The sequence below is a fragment of the Sander lucioperca genome, chromosome 5 (genome assembly GCF_008315115.2).
Source record: "Sander lucioperca isolate FBNREF2018 chromosome 5, SLUC_FBN_1.2, whole genome shotgun sequence".
NCBI lineage: Eukaryota > Metazoa > Chordata > Actinopteri > Perciformes > Percidae > Sander > Sander lucioperca.
In genome coordinates, this window is record NC_050177.1 from 33,350,070 (window position 1) to 33,363,819 (window position 13,750).

Below are 13,750 nucleotides of genomic sequence, written 5' to 3' on the forward strand. Positions count from 1 at the left end.
GAATTAAGTTCCACTTTTCTACTAGCCTAGAAATCTAGACGCTCCCTAGCGGCAGCAAATGTAATTTGCAGCCAGGTTCAGTCTAGCAACTCTCCGTTGGCTTGCGAACTGGAAAAACCGAACTCTGGTCAGGCCAATCACATCGTGTATGGAGTCGGTTGTCGGGCTTATGGCTGCTGCTGCTGGGAACAGCGGTCTTCTGGAAGACTTGGAGTTAAGCTTTTCTTTGAGAAAAGAACAAAGAACGGCACTGAAGTCATTCTTAAAAAAGGAAGATGTGTTCGGAGTTTTGCCGACCGGATACGGCAAAAGTTTAATCTATCAACTAGCTCTGCTACCTTCTTCGTTGCTCTGCCTGGTTGTTGCGCTATCCTATTGCGTGCAGAGGGAATTTGAAAGACAACCGTTTATCCCGCCCCTCGGATTGAGCCCTGTCAATGGTGAGTTCCCAGACCCAACATCTTGATGTGGGTCTAGCTTGTCAGGCTACTTTTCTACTGCTGTAAATGAAAAAGCTGGCAGAGAAGAGCGAAAGTCTCTGTGACCAGAGCAGACAGCAAGTTCGCTCGCAAAACTGTATGTCTGATTATTTAAATGAAAATAAGCTGGTTTGACAATGGAGATGGAAGAAATATGCACTAGTTCAAAAACACGGGACCTTCTTCCTGTATTTACTTTCTTGCTCCCGCAATATTATTATTATTTTTTGGGCATTTTAGGCCTTTATTTCCGACAGGACAGCTTAGACAGGGGGAATGACATGCAGCAAAGGGCCGCTGCTTCGAGGACTAAGCCTCTTTATATGGGCACGCGCTCTACCAGGTGAGCTACCCAGGCGCCCGCCCCAGACACATCTGACCAATAAGAGGAGTGAACGTTCTTGCGTGGTTTGTAATGACGCATTTTGGTGTGCTTGGATTTTTGCAGGTGTGAAACGAAACCGAACCAAGGGAAAATCGTTCCAAGTTTGCAAACTCTTCAACAAAGCAAACAAACTATAGGTTGTGAAAACGCCCTTATTTTCTCCTCAAAAGTATTCAGTCTTCGTTCCTTAGAGGTACACAGTACATTCTGGCTCCCTCACCTCCATCTCGGCCTTCTTTCTGTAGTCGTGGTCCCACAGCACCACCTTGCGGTCCTTCCCTCCTCCAGACACCATGGTGCCGTCCTTCAGGACACAAACAGAGAAAATCCCGCCCTCGTGGGCCCCCGACACCACCTGGCTGATGCGGCTACCACCTGTCAATCAGAACAAACAGGAAATCAAAACACAAAACGGAGGACCAAATCCTTTTATATTTTCAGGCTTTTGAATAAGTGGGAGCACAATGTGTCTTTACGGGGTTGCTTTTCAATCATGTTCTTACATTATCAGCACTGCTGAATTAACATTTTTATACTAAAGTAAGCTTTACGTGTTGAAGACTTAATCTCTATATAATATATTGAACAAAATGTTGGGTTCTTTGTGATTCATGTAGATTCTACCTTTGGCCCAGACGTAGATGTTTCCACTGGAGTCTCCTGTGATGGCGTCGCCATTCTCGGCAAACGCCACACACAACACATACTTTGGCTTCTCATGTTTCTAGAGAGAGAGAGAGAGAGAGAGAGAGAGAGAGAGAGAGAGAGAGAGAGAGAGAGAGAGAGAGAGAGAGAGAGAGAGAGAGAGAGAGAGAGAGAGAGAGAGAGAGAGAGAGAGAGAGAGAGAGAGAGAGAGAGAGAGAGAGAGAGAGAGAGAGAGAGAGAGAAATTGATTTTATATTAATCAATGTATTTATTTGCTGCATTTGTTTCAGCTAGCTGTACCTAACAAAATAACAACTAAGTGTATTTTGGTGGTTCTAAACAGCATTTTTACATACATCTTCTTAAATTCACCTTTTAACGCTTGTGTTGTCCTCAGGCCAAATTTGACCCGTTTTCAAAGTTTTTTTTATATCAGAAATATGGGTTTCTTTCAACCAAATTGCCTAAAAATGTCATGGATGCATGGGTGTACACTGTATGGAACCCATACAACATTATTCGCAGGTAACATGAATGAATTTTATTCAATTTTATAGCACTTGAAAAAACACAAAAAAGGTTTTAAAACAGTATCCTGACTAAACTTCGACATATACCAGTCTGTGATCCACTCAACATCCTCTGATCTTAACTAGTAGTTAAAATAATTAATAATTTCTGCTTTTTTAAACTTGAAAATTAAGGATAAAATGTCATTTAAATTCAGTTGATTGACCATTAATTAAAAAAAAAAAAAAAAAAAAAAAAAAATTGAAAGTGACAAAAATGTTTAAAAAAGCACCAAAAACATCCAAAAAAAGCAACAAAAACTTTGGAAAAAGTGCCTAAAAAATTCATTTTCAATTTTGTCCCAAAAAGGACAAGTTTATGGTTGACGGGAAGACAACACAAGGGTATTTGCATTAAACTGATCCCCATGTGTGTGTTTCATATCAAAATGTTCAGAACAAACTCAGCTTTCTGTTTAGTGAGACCCAAATTTGTTCCAGAGCAACGTGATAAGAGATCATTTGGACCGAAAGCTGAAAAGTTGATGTTCGCTTTTTGAAATTTCTCAAAACTCTTGTGAAAACATACCTACATTCAATTGTTTTGGTGCTTGAAATGAGTTTGCAAAAGTCTTGGCTTCACAAAAGTAGCGTACTATATGAATGAAATAGTCTAAAATGAAATTTGTAATATCGCTTTTGGAGAAGGAGTGTTGTCAAACATCGCTTGGACTCTCCGGTGCTTCTTTTGTCCTCAGAGGGTTAATAAGGTTAACTCGAGGTAAGAGGGTTGTAAGATACATTTTTGGCCGTACCTCGAACAGGCCCTGTTTCTTGGTGAGAGTGTTGCCTTCTATGGTCCAGAAGTTGATGTGAGATTTTCCACAGGTGACAATCAGGTTGGCATCCATGGGATGAAACACGGAGGCCAGTACAGAGTCATTGGAGCACTGCAGAGACAGGAGGCATGACGATGCAAACATGTTTCTCTACATAGATTCATTTAGTGTTCTGAGAAGAAATTGTTGGAAATCCATAGTGTTTGTTAATTAAAGTTTAGAACTAGGAGATCAATAATGATGCAGCTATATAAATGGGATCATGGGGTACCTTGACGTCAGCCAGTTGCTTTTCCTTCTGCCAGTTCCAGACCGACAGGATGTGATCGTTGGCATCGTCCACAGCACAGAGGAAGGTGCCGCCGTTCTGAGAGAGAAACAAGGAGGTGGATAAAGCAAGAGCAAAAACGGCAGCCAGCAGTACCCGATTTAACTTTGCATAGTCTCAAAGCCTGAGTAAACTCTACAGGATGTGAAGCTGCTTACCGACTTGGAGAAAGCCACGCAGGTGACCGCTCTGTCGAACACTCCCATCCCGATCACATGAAGCGTGTTGAGGCTCACAGAGTCCCAAACACGAACATGAGGAGCCAGCAGCTGCACAGACAAGGGACAGAAATGAAGTCAGGCTGAGAAACCATATTTGATATATAGAAACAAAAAAAGTGGGATTGGATCAAAATATGCATATATAAAACACATCTGCTACTAAATTCAAAGATAGTTTTCTTACCATTTATAACCAGTTAAATTGAAATATTGTGGTATTATTCTTCTCTGTAATTAGTCTTTTTCATTAGCTTTTTTAATACCTGCTTTAAAGTAAACTGTGTCAAAGTGTAGGTGGGAGAAACAGCAAAACTCCATAGGAGGCTGTGAGCGATGGTTTTTTACAGTACCTTTCCATCTTTAGAGTTTCCAGCCATTTGCCCCGTTGCTATGGTAACCATGTCAGGATGCACACTCAGGCTAAGAAGAGAAAATATGAATTGTTACTTCGTTTTAATTTTTTTTAACACTGCTTCTAGAAAGACAGAAAGTTTAAAGTCAGTTTATTTACATCCCAGAGGCTTCAGTCAGGGAGCTCATTCAGGATGCCAAGTAGCGCTCATTAAGCAAACCAAAAATCACATTCATGATAAACACAGTCAGCTGTATGAGGCTGTCCATGGCATGTTACACAAAAACAAGAAAGCTACGTAACATAAGAGGGAAACAGAATGTGAGTAGTTTGAAACTTTACTTTTAATAGGTTTTGAACTTTAATGAGGAAGCTTCTGAAGACCCGGCCAGGCGTGAAATATTTGAGTTTCAGGTTTGACCGAAAAAACCAATTGCTCAAAAAGGGATATCTTTACATGCACACAAGAACCAGGGTAAATGGGAAAATCCAGGCTACGCAGGAAATCAGACAGCACGTTACTCTACCCTGACTTAATGATAAATATCAAACACTTGGGACAAGACAGCCCTTATCATCGTGCCGTTTTCTCACCATTTGACATCGTCGTTGTGGCCCAGGTAGTGTCTCTGCTGCTGCTCCTCTGTGTTGTACAGCACCACCACTGAGGCGTTGAAGTAGACGATCTCTCCTGTGGGCAGCAGGTAGAGGTTGGAGCGGCAGTCACGTCCGCGGTAGCCGTACCTGGTCCACGCTTAAGTTAGGGAACAAGATGGGTGAAGCTGGACCAGCGAGAGAACATTCAATATTCTGATTTTAGGTATTTAGTTAGTGCTCGTTACCAAGATGACTCGCAAGGACTTAAGCTCATGCCACTTTTACAAGTTCTAGATTAACAATACATATGAAACCAAAAGTACTACTCACTTCAGGTGATCATACATGTAAGAGGAAAGACAGTCACACACTCGTAGCCACGACAACATTTAAAAAAAAAATAATTTACCAATGTTTCGACATGTCAGTCTTCTTCAGGGAATTGTCTGGAGAAAGTAAAGCTTGTATGACCCAAAGTTTATATTTCATATTCACTGCCGAATAACTATGTTTAATGAATGGAGTCTGGAAATGATTTAATTTAGGTTTTTATCCATCTGTTCCAGAGGTTTTCAAAGTCTGTCACTGTTTGCCCCCCTGAGACTAATAAATAACTCACAGTCTGAAAGCCTCTGATCAAGACAGATAAAGAATTCATTCATTTCTCATTCATTCATCCACAGACTCCTGATCCGTCAATAAAACTATTTCTGTCTATTCCTCTGTTTCCCTCTCCCCGTCTGAAGGATACACCCACTGCAGTTTGAGTTTGCGGTCAGGTAGCGCCACCTTGTGGTCGAGGCTGTAGCTCTCCCTCTGCTTATCTGGGATCTGCATGGTGACCGGACGACCTCGGAGGAACATCCTCACGTAGCCGTCCTCTGGAGGGAAGGAGAGAGGGAAGGTTAAGTTAGGGGACAGAATGGAACGAAGAAGCAAAGATCTGGCAGAGACGAGTAGAAGAGACAGAACAAGAAGGGGACGGTACACTTGTCTCTTTTTGTCATAGTTCCATGAGTCTCCATTTAAACAAAGACATACACACATACACACAGACCTGACTTCCATCTTCTGTTATCTTGCTTCGTCTTAAGTTCTGAGATACAAAAAAAGTGTCCTGAAATGACGCCACAAAATCCAAACAGCAGAATGCTTGCTTCTTGAAATCTAAAACAGTAAAAAACTTAATCTTCTCCCACAACCAAACAGAAAGGACCTCCTTTTGAGAATCACTAACTGAATTTCACAATGGCAAACTAAGGGGCCGTGACTACACCAAAAAAATATAAAAATAACTGTAATTGTCACAGATTAGAGATGTTCAAATCCTGCCAGTACTTTGTTACTAAACTGACTACAGGGGACACTGTGTCATCATGAACGTCATTGATTTCATTTCTTTTAATTTTTGACATTGCTGTTTTCTGGAAAATTGATTGTTAGCATTTCCCAGTGACACCACTAGAAAAAAGAATGCAGAGGAATGAAATGGTCAGGCCATCCATACACAGACAGAATATGGGTCTGCAGAGCCAATACTTCAGTAACCTTTAAACAATATGGATGCTTTAGAAAATACATGCTCATACAGACTTCAGAAGTCCGTTATTCTCAGGCTCTTTAGTTATTCTAATGGATGTTCAATATTTATAATGAGAAAATCCTTCAAGAGTACTTCAAGGACTCCCAATTGAGTTTCACATATCAGAGTAGAGATGGTCCGATACCATTTTTTGCTTCCCAGATACCGATTCTGATACCTGAACTTGCGTATCGGCCGATACCGAGTACCAATCCGATACCAGTGTGTCATATATTTTATCATGTTTTAACAGCTGAATACTATCATCTGTATGGATGTGATATTATTTCTATCTTTGTTGTCGGTCTGGCTCAGGTTAAACTCTTTGTGAAACATGAATGCCACGGAACTTTCTTTTATTATCCAGTCAGTTATAACGGAAAAAGAACATAAATAAACTACTTTAACGTAGATTTTCTTTAGGGCTTTCTTACATGGTATCGGATCGGTGTATAAACTCCAGTACTTCCCGATACCGATAACAGCGTTTTAGGCAGTATCGGAGCCGATACCGATACTGGTATCGGAACATCTCTACATCAGAGGCTGCTCATCCTTTTCATAGCTAATTAAAGTGTGACAGTAATGGGAGGGTAAGACATAACTAATGCAGTCTTAAAGTAGGCACTCTGACTTACAGACACAAATAGAAAACCATCTTCTCTTACCTGCATTGAGGGTGCATTCTTTGGATTTGCTGAAACAGAAAAAAAAGAAAAATGGATGAAATGTTTCCTGTAAAGATTCTTACGCAGCATCAGATGATTTAGGGTGTGGCTGTTATCCATAATGGAAAAAAAAATAATGGAAGTACCATCAAACCAGTACATCAAATATTACACAGAATATATAATTATTTTCCAAAACTCCTGAGACTTTGTTCCATAACATCTGGCGTTCACATAAAAGATTCTGAATTATGTATTCTTTGCTCGACAGGCTGCACACCTCCGCTCAGTTTCACATTAACTGGACAATAGGGACGTCTGTGGAAAAGCTGCAGAGCACAGAGTCAGCAAAAGCACAGCACGCAGGCCATGCATCATATAATCAAGACTTATCCTCCTGCATCTCTTGTCTGAGATGGACTCTGGAGGCCGGATTAAGGTCCCCGGGGCTTGGAAATATTGTTTTCATGTACAGAAGCCTACATATTAACTGGGATGATCAGCGTGCACCAAACTTGTGGAATTAAAACTTGTTTTTTCAACTTTATAACAATAACCAACAGGTAACATATCCAGCAAAGAGGTGTGTGAAACATCTCAGTTAAAAAGGAAAACATTTTCACATCCTACAATGCTGCGGACATTATTTTCCTCCCTGACAGCAAAAACAGTTATTAAAGATCATTTGTTCAGGCTTCTGAAAAATTAGGATCACAATTTTGATGCATGTCAATTTTTCTAAAAGTCTGCGTGGTGTCATTTTGTTTTAAAAACATTTTTAACAGAGGCCAACAGGCCTTTTATGGTCAAGGCTCCTACTGTATAGACAGTTAATGCCGCCCTAGGCATACATCTTTGTTACTGAACAAGACACAAAGCTAGAAACACAGCTCTGTTTTTCTTTGAAGAATAGACACAAATGAATAAAGTACCAACTCTTTAATGTGACTGTGTACACAGGTTGATAAAGAGTGTCTTTGGTCGAGTCAGCAGACACAAAGTAAACAGAGAAGCCTTATTATCTGTGTACACACATGGATGGTGTCACTGAGTATAACCAGTTAAACACACAGTGAATATGGTGCTCAGCCCAACAATATGACAGGGAGGATCAGAGCAAAGATGACAGAGAGAAGTGAGATAGAGAAGCACTAGTGTTACTAAATGTCACATAGAAAAGCTGAATGTACTTCTATGAAAACGTCGGATAACTACTTTAAATTTAAAGTGACAACCGGTGTGTCAGCCATTTTGCCAAAATCCATAATAAGACCTGTCAATCAAAATCTGTAGCTGGCTCATCAGTTCACAGCAGCTGAGCTACAGCCGCAACTGTTCCTGAATCAGCGGTCTGTCAACCAAGCAGAACTGTCCGCTGAGCATTTCAGTGCACGCTCACCACTCAACCTAACCTGTCAGGATGCTGTCAAACAATCAGATCATCAGTGCTGCCTCAGCTGACAGGTGGATATCACCATGGCAACAGCAGTAAAAGTAAGGCTTGATGAGATAAGGGAAATTGAGGGTGTGTGTCTTCCTGCTCAGCAACTAGAGCATCTGGGGCTATGTGTTTGACTTTCCTGAGTGTCTGTGGAAGCATATAGACAGTTGGTGGCGGTGACGCGCAAAGAAATGAAGCAAGTGAAGAAGATAATTTCAAATATCAAATAAAATCGGCTTTGGGAAAGGTTTAGTGAGGAAGGAAATGCATCCATTGAATTAGAAGAGTACTACTGAACGTAACCTTTGCTTGTTGAGAAACAGGACACCTTCAAGCACCAGGATGAATCATGTGTGCCTACTTTTCCTAAAATTTGTTTAACAGGGAGTTACCTGGGAAGGTTACCTGAGACGAGAGCTTGTCAGGTCACGTCAAGTCAAATGTATTAATAAAGTTTAGTCATGAAGCCACAATGTGTTTTACAAATCAATAGGAGACAACGATTAAGAGAACAGAGAATAATTATTAATCATAAAAGATCAGAGCTTATATGTGTGTTTGAACATAACACAAAGCAATGGAAGAAGATTAAAAGACAGACTGCAGAGTTTACAGGCGGATGATCTGAGGACCTGACTGGTGTCTGCTGTGTCTCTGGGCAGCTGAAGGCGGCCAGCCACTGTGTCGGCTCTTTAAAGTAACCACATAAAAGCCTGTTTGTCTGAACTGTGTGTGTGTGTGTGTGTGTGTGTGTGTGTGTGTGTGTGTGTGTGTGTGTATGTGGGGGGGTCTGCCAGGAAGATGAGGCGTGGCCAAGTTCTAGCCAATGAGAGAACAAGATTGATTCAGAGACATTAATTAGTGCAGGGCATGCTGGGTAACTGGCATCCGGACAGGGCAAATAACTGGATCTAAAACCCATGTGGCTGCAGTCCCAGTCACAAGATTTCCAGGGGGAAGGAATGCACAAACAGACCACTCATTTACATGCAGCACTGAGTGTATTGTTGGCATTTTCTGCCTGCCTGCAGTCTGAAAACACAATTGGTTTGTGTAAGACCCAGAGGGGACTAATGAGCAGCAGAGACTTTTCAGGGTTCCTCTGAGAAATGCTTCACACAGCAGACAGAAACAGTAATTAATGTGCTCCGCTTCTTTGAAAACGTCAACACGAACCCTTTTTCAGCTCAGCTGTGAATGGGGATTGCTTCATGTATGCGTACAGAAATAGGCCAGAGAATTTTTACATGCTGATTAATTCATGTTTAGCATATTCCCAATTTGAGGTGTTTGTGCGTGATTCAAAATGAATATCCAATGCTGCTCTTTGTCCTGAAGCACTCTCTAACCAGTCTGACAGCGGCAGGAGTGTTTGACTTAAAAATAATGTGGCAAGACTTAAAAAATGGCATCTTAAAAACCTAAAAAGTTTCTCAAAAGATCCTTTTCAAGTTACGTACTGACCACAGTGTAAGTACGTTATAAAGATTTGATGGAATCTCATGTGTTCGCTTGCTTTTTTTTTTTTTTTTTTTTTTTAAATCATTTTTTTTTTTATGTATTTAACTTGTTGATTCATCATTTTAGTGCCGTATGCTTGTTCTTGCATCATACTGTATTGTGACAACTGAAAAAAAATGTTTTTGCTAAATGCAATCAATGAAATAATCACTCCAATGTGCACTTTGGCTGACAGTTCTGTTAATTTGTCTTAAATTACTTGATTACAAAATATTCCTCAACAATTTATCTTATGAGTAAAGTGCTCCATCAGACTGGGTGATGCTACAGTGGTGGATGTTGTAGTAAATCAGTTTTTATGACAGTGATGCAGGCGGAGAGAAGATGGATATTGCGGTCTGACTGATGGATCCTACACCCAACTGTGTGTCCATTATGACTGAAGAACTGCAGTGGTTCAGTTAATGGACACAAACGTATCTGATCATCTTCACTCAACAAAGAATACACTGAGAGACTGAACTCCATTGTTACATTTTACATTAGACTGAACCACTTTGAAGTTATCGTAGCATCAGACAAAATACCAGAGAGAGAGAAACAGAGATAGCAGGAGAGAGAAAAAGAGAGCGAGTCACAGGGAGAAAGAGTTGACTTGAAAAACGGAAAAGATATCAATCTTTTCAACATGATGCAAATCTTTTAATCTTTTCCTTCATCAGAATTTGCATGGTTTTAATCTGACAGAGGGCAAGTTATTTATTCTAGTTGTTAAACCTTGTTTACTTTACAAAGGCTATGTTAAGGCCACAATTATATACGTACAAGTATTTATTTAAATTGAAAATGTAAAGCTATACCTTAAAGCTTTCTGTCCCATTAAACAGAGACAAAATGAAAGAGACGGGTAGGGTGGACTTGATGGAGCTCTTTTCCTTATTCCTCCTTGTATTTGCATGAATCCAGACCCGTTTGGCAATACTCAACTTTGTACAATGCCTGAACTTCACTTTACATTTACGTAATATTGGATAAAAAGAAAGGCAATCATAGTATGTTAAACTGGTTTGTTGGGGCAAAACCTGGTTTTAGTGGTTAAAAATGCTTCTCTGCAGAGATGTGGTCAATATGTTTGTTGCATGTTAAACAGGAGGTCCAATCAATGTTATCAGTATTTTTGCAAGCTGAGTAGAATCGGTAATCGTATAACATCCGTCCCACAGCTGCATCAGCCTCCTGTCTGTGGACACAATGTTGCAGGGTGTTCTATAAGAACTGTCTTCGCAGTGTTTTTGGACACACTTTCAATTACAAGCTGCTCTACAGGTTTTTAGAAATGAATGAATGAATTAGAATCCCTTCGGAAAACCTGAAAATGAATGTCAATCTAGGTACCACCCAAGGCAGCACATGCAAATAGAACTACAGTGGGTCATGTGAAGCGGTCTGTTTCCCATGAACATATGTCATTTTTTCATTTCCTTGTGAACTTCAATCAGTAATACAAAAGCAGGACCTCTGTTCGGTTAAATCTGATTGATTCTGCCAGCAGACAGTACAATCATTTAACTGACAGAACTGCTGAGCACAGTGTGTTCTGTCATTTCACATTTACTCATCCCGTGTGCGAGACTGTGCGTGTTTCATAACCTGACAGAAATGTGACATATTTGTTGGTTTGTTTGTTTCCACCATCATTAGAAGCCCAAAGACAAAAAGAGCCAATAATTGCAATTGCAATTACAATTAAATGGGCCCATATATGACAAAAATAAGAGACTTGTTAGGTAAGAGATCAACTTCAGAAAAAGGCACAACATTAACACCTTATTATGGTTCCCATAAAAGTCAAATTTCCATTTCTTTGAGCAGATGAACAATGTTAATACATCATCTGAGAGCTTTTCTTAATCAAAAGCAAGTTTCACATAGTCATTACTTGTTTGAACTACACAGTTAACCTATGACTAAGTCTTCTCAAAATTACATTATTTTGTATTTTTTGTGTTCTTAACTCTTGCCGCTTAATCTATGGTGCACAGACACACAGCTGGCTCTTGTTTCTGTTGTATTCATGTTACTATGCTGCAGCCCCTCCCTACAGCCACCCACAACCCTGCAGACGGGGGATAAACATTTTGCGTGATAACAGAGTTTCATATATCAAACGTTTTTTTCGTGACAACAGAGTTTCATACAAACAAAACACTTCCTCAGGCTGTGGTGAAGCCACAGCGAGTGACTACAGACTACTATTTTTTTTAGACTTAAAATAACCAAAGATTTAAGATGGTGAAGCGTGAATCCATTTTACAGACCATCCACACAGTGTTTAATTGTGCAATCTGTAATCTATTTAAATACTACTCAAACAGATGAGGAAATAGCTGGATGCGACACCAAAAAAAGTAATTGTCCATTTTTTTTCTGAAATTCATTTTGTGTTGAGAATCAGTACGAGCGTAGGGCTTTCTGCTCCAAAAAGCTTTATCAGTAAATCCACTATGCTCACAGTCCTCCACTCTCTTTGTCAATCATTGATTATCTATTGTAAAGAAACGATTTACCTGGAAGATTTCTTCATGGCTCCGTTACAGTAACAGTCAACAGTCAACAGTGGTGAGCAGTCAGAGCGGTTCCTGTCCTGTTCAACAGCTACAGCAACACACAACTTCCTGCTTCACTGAGCAAACTTTTAGCTCAGCCTAGGAAGCCCCATCATCCAATCAGAACGCATTTCCTGACTGTGCAGACCCACACCCTCTGCCCGGTAACCACACCCCCTTTTACCAAGCACTGTTGGAAATCTGACCCATCAGCAGAATGACAGGAGAGAGAGAGGGAGAGAGGAGGGAAGAGGAAAAGTAAAAGAGGAAAGAGGAGCAGGAAGGAAAGAAATGACGTGTGGATGTTGATTAGAGGAAGAACAGCAGAGATAAGAAATATGGAGAAAAGAAGAAGGAGGTTTAACTGTTCATAAGAGAGAAGAAACGGTAGTGCAGTGGATGAAAAAATGGATTTAGAAGTAAGACAGCACGCAATGAAAGACAGACAAAAGTGTGTGTGACTCTGTATAACCAAATATAAACTTCCTGCGGGTTTGTTTACTGATGACAAAGCGATCCACGTGTTGTGTTCACTTGGCTGTGACACGTGGATACTTCCCCTGTCCATCAGGCTCACAAAGACTTCTAGCCAGTTAATTGTAAAACATAATTCATGGTGACATCCCAGATTTACTGCAGGCGAACATGAAGAGCTGACTGTGGAAATGTGACAGATGATGATGAGACAGATCAGACGGTCCTAGTGACGATGGATAATGCTGTGCAGAATCCATCTCTCCCTCTTCTCAAAAACACAGCCTGAATGATTGAAGCCTGAGTGTGCTTTAAACTTTAACAACTCTAAACCAGCAGTTCCCAAGAGTCCCAGCAGGTCCCACACTGACTGCTGTAAATGTAAAATATCTTTTTCAGAATCAGATACAAATGCTGGTTAGATTTGGAAGCAGAGGCAGTTGTTCCTCTTGTCTTTTCCCATGCAGCACCAATTTCTCAGATTGTTTTATTTAATATTAAAGGGGCTGTACTCAAAATACAAAAAAACAAAACAGCGGCATGGGATTACCGCCACACAGCTCTCACAGACCGTTCCCCAAAACATGAAATACCTACATTTCTTCATGGCCACATGCATTAACATGCACGCGTGGCTGGGCTGGCTATCAAAACAGAGAACAGGGAGGCTCAGATTACAACACACACAGATAGTGTGACTTAATTCTCCACTATATCGCCATTACTCCACTAGATCTTTACATAGCAAATTTATTTGTTGCTATATTAATGTTCTAAATATTGAGTACAGTCCCTGTCGGTATGCGATCTGTGCTGCCTGCACGATCTGATATGCGCATGCATAGTAGAAAACGTGACGGTTTCCCTACACTATCGATACTATTGTATCACGCATGCGTTGAAACACTTGATGGCCAGGCGGCACAACTGGCAGCATATATTTGTAGGCTACATTTTATGTTATTCATTATGCAGTTCACGGCGGTGGACGAATAAGTCACCTTAGATTTCTTGGATTTTAAAACTGATAAAAGCAGAGCCTGGAATTAATTTAGGGAAAGAGAAAAAAGTATAGATAGATATTTTTGTCTTCTTCCCCTGTTAAACCTAGAACTTTGGTCTAGTTTACAGATAGCATTTAGATGAATGATGGAATTATATAA

At 40.3% G+C, this 13,750-nt stretch overlaps 1 protein-coding gene across 7 annotated transcripts in view; it reads right to left on the bottom strand.

Moving 5' to 3' along the window:
• The window catches only part of eml2 (EMAP like 2), a 37,946-nt gene that overhangs the window by 7,254 nt on the left and 16,942 nt on the right, over positions 1-13,750 (bottom strand). For 3 of the 7 annotated variants that reach the window (XM_031284715.2, XM_031284726.2, XM_031284755.2), the window contains exons 5-14: positions 6,606-6,634; positions 5,413-5,451; positions 5,107-5,236; positions 4,353-4,502; positions 3,757-3,826; positions 3,344-3,454; positions 3,129-3,224; positions 2,834-2,968; positions 1,489-1,588; positions 1,085-1,239 (exon numbers count right to left, since the gene is read on the bottom strand). In XM_031284715.2, coding sequence (XP_031140575.1) covers positions 1,085-1,239; positions 1,489-1,588; positions 2,834-2,968; positions 3,129-3,224; positions 3,344-3,454; positions 3,757-3,826; positions 4,353-4,502; positions 5,107-5,236; positions 5,413-5,451; positions 6,606-6,634 — 1,015 coding nt within the window. Of the gene's footprint in view, positions 1-1,084; positions 1,240-1,488; positions 1,589-2,833; positions 2,969-3,128; positions 3,225-3,343; positions 3,455-3,756; positions 3,827-4,352; positions 4,503-5,106; positions 5,237-5,412; positions 5,452-6,605; positions 6,635-12,074; positions 12,240-13,750 lie in introns of those variants that run through there. The other 4 variants (XM_031284736.2, XM_031284745.2, XM_031284765.2 and 1 more) reach the window with 3 other exon arrangements.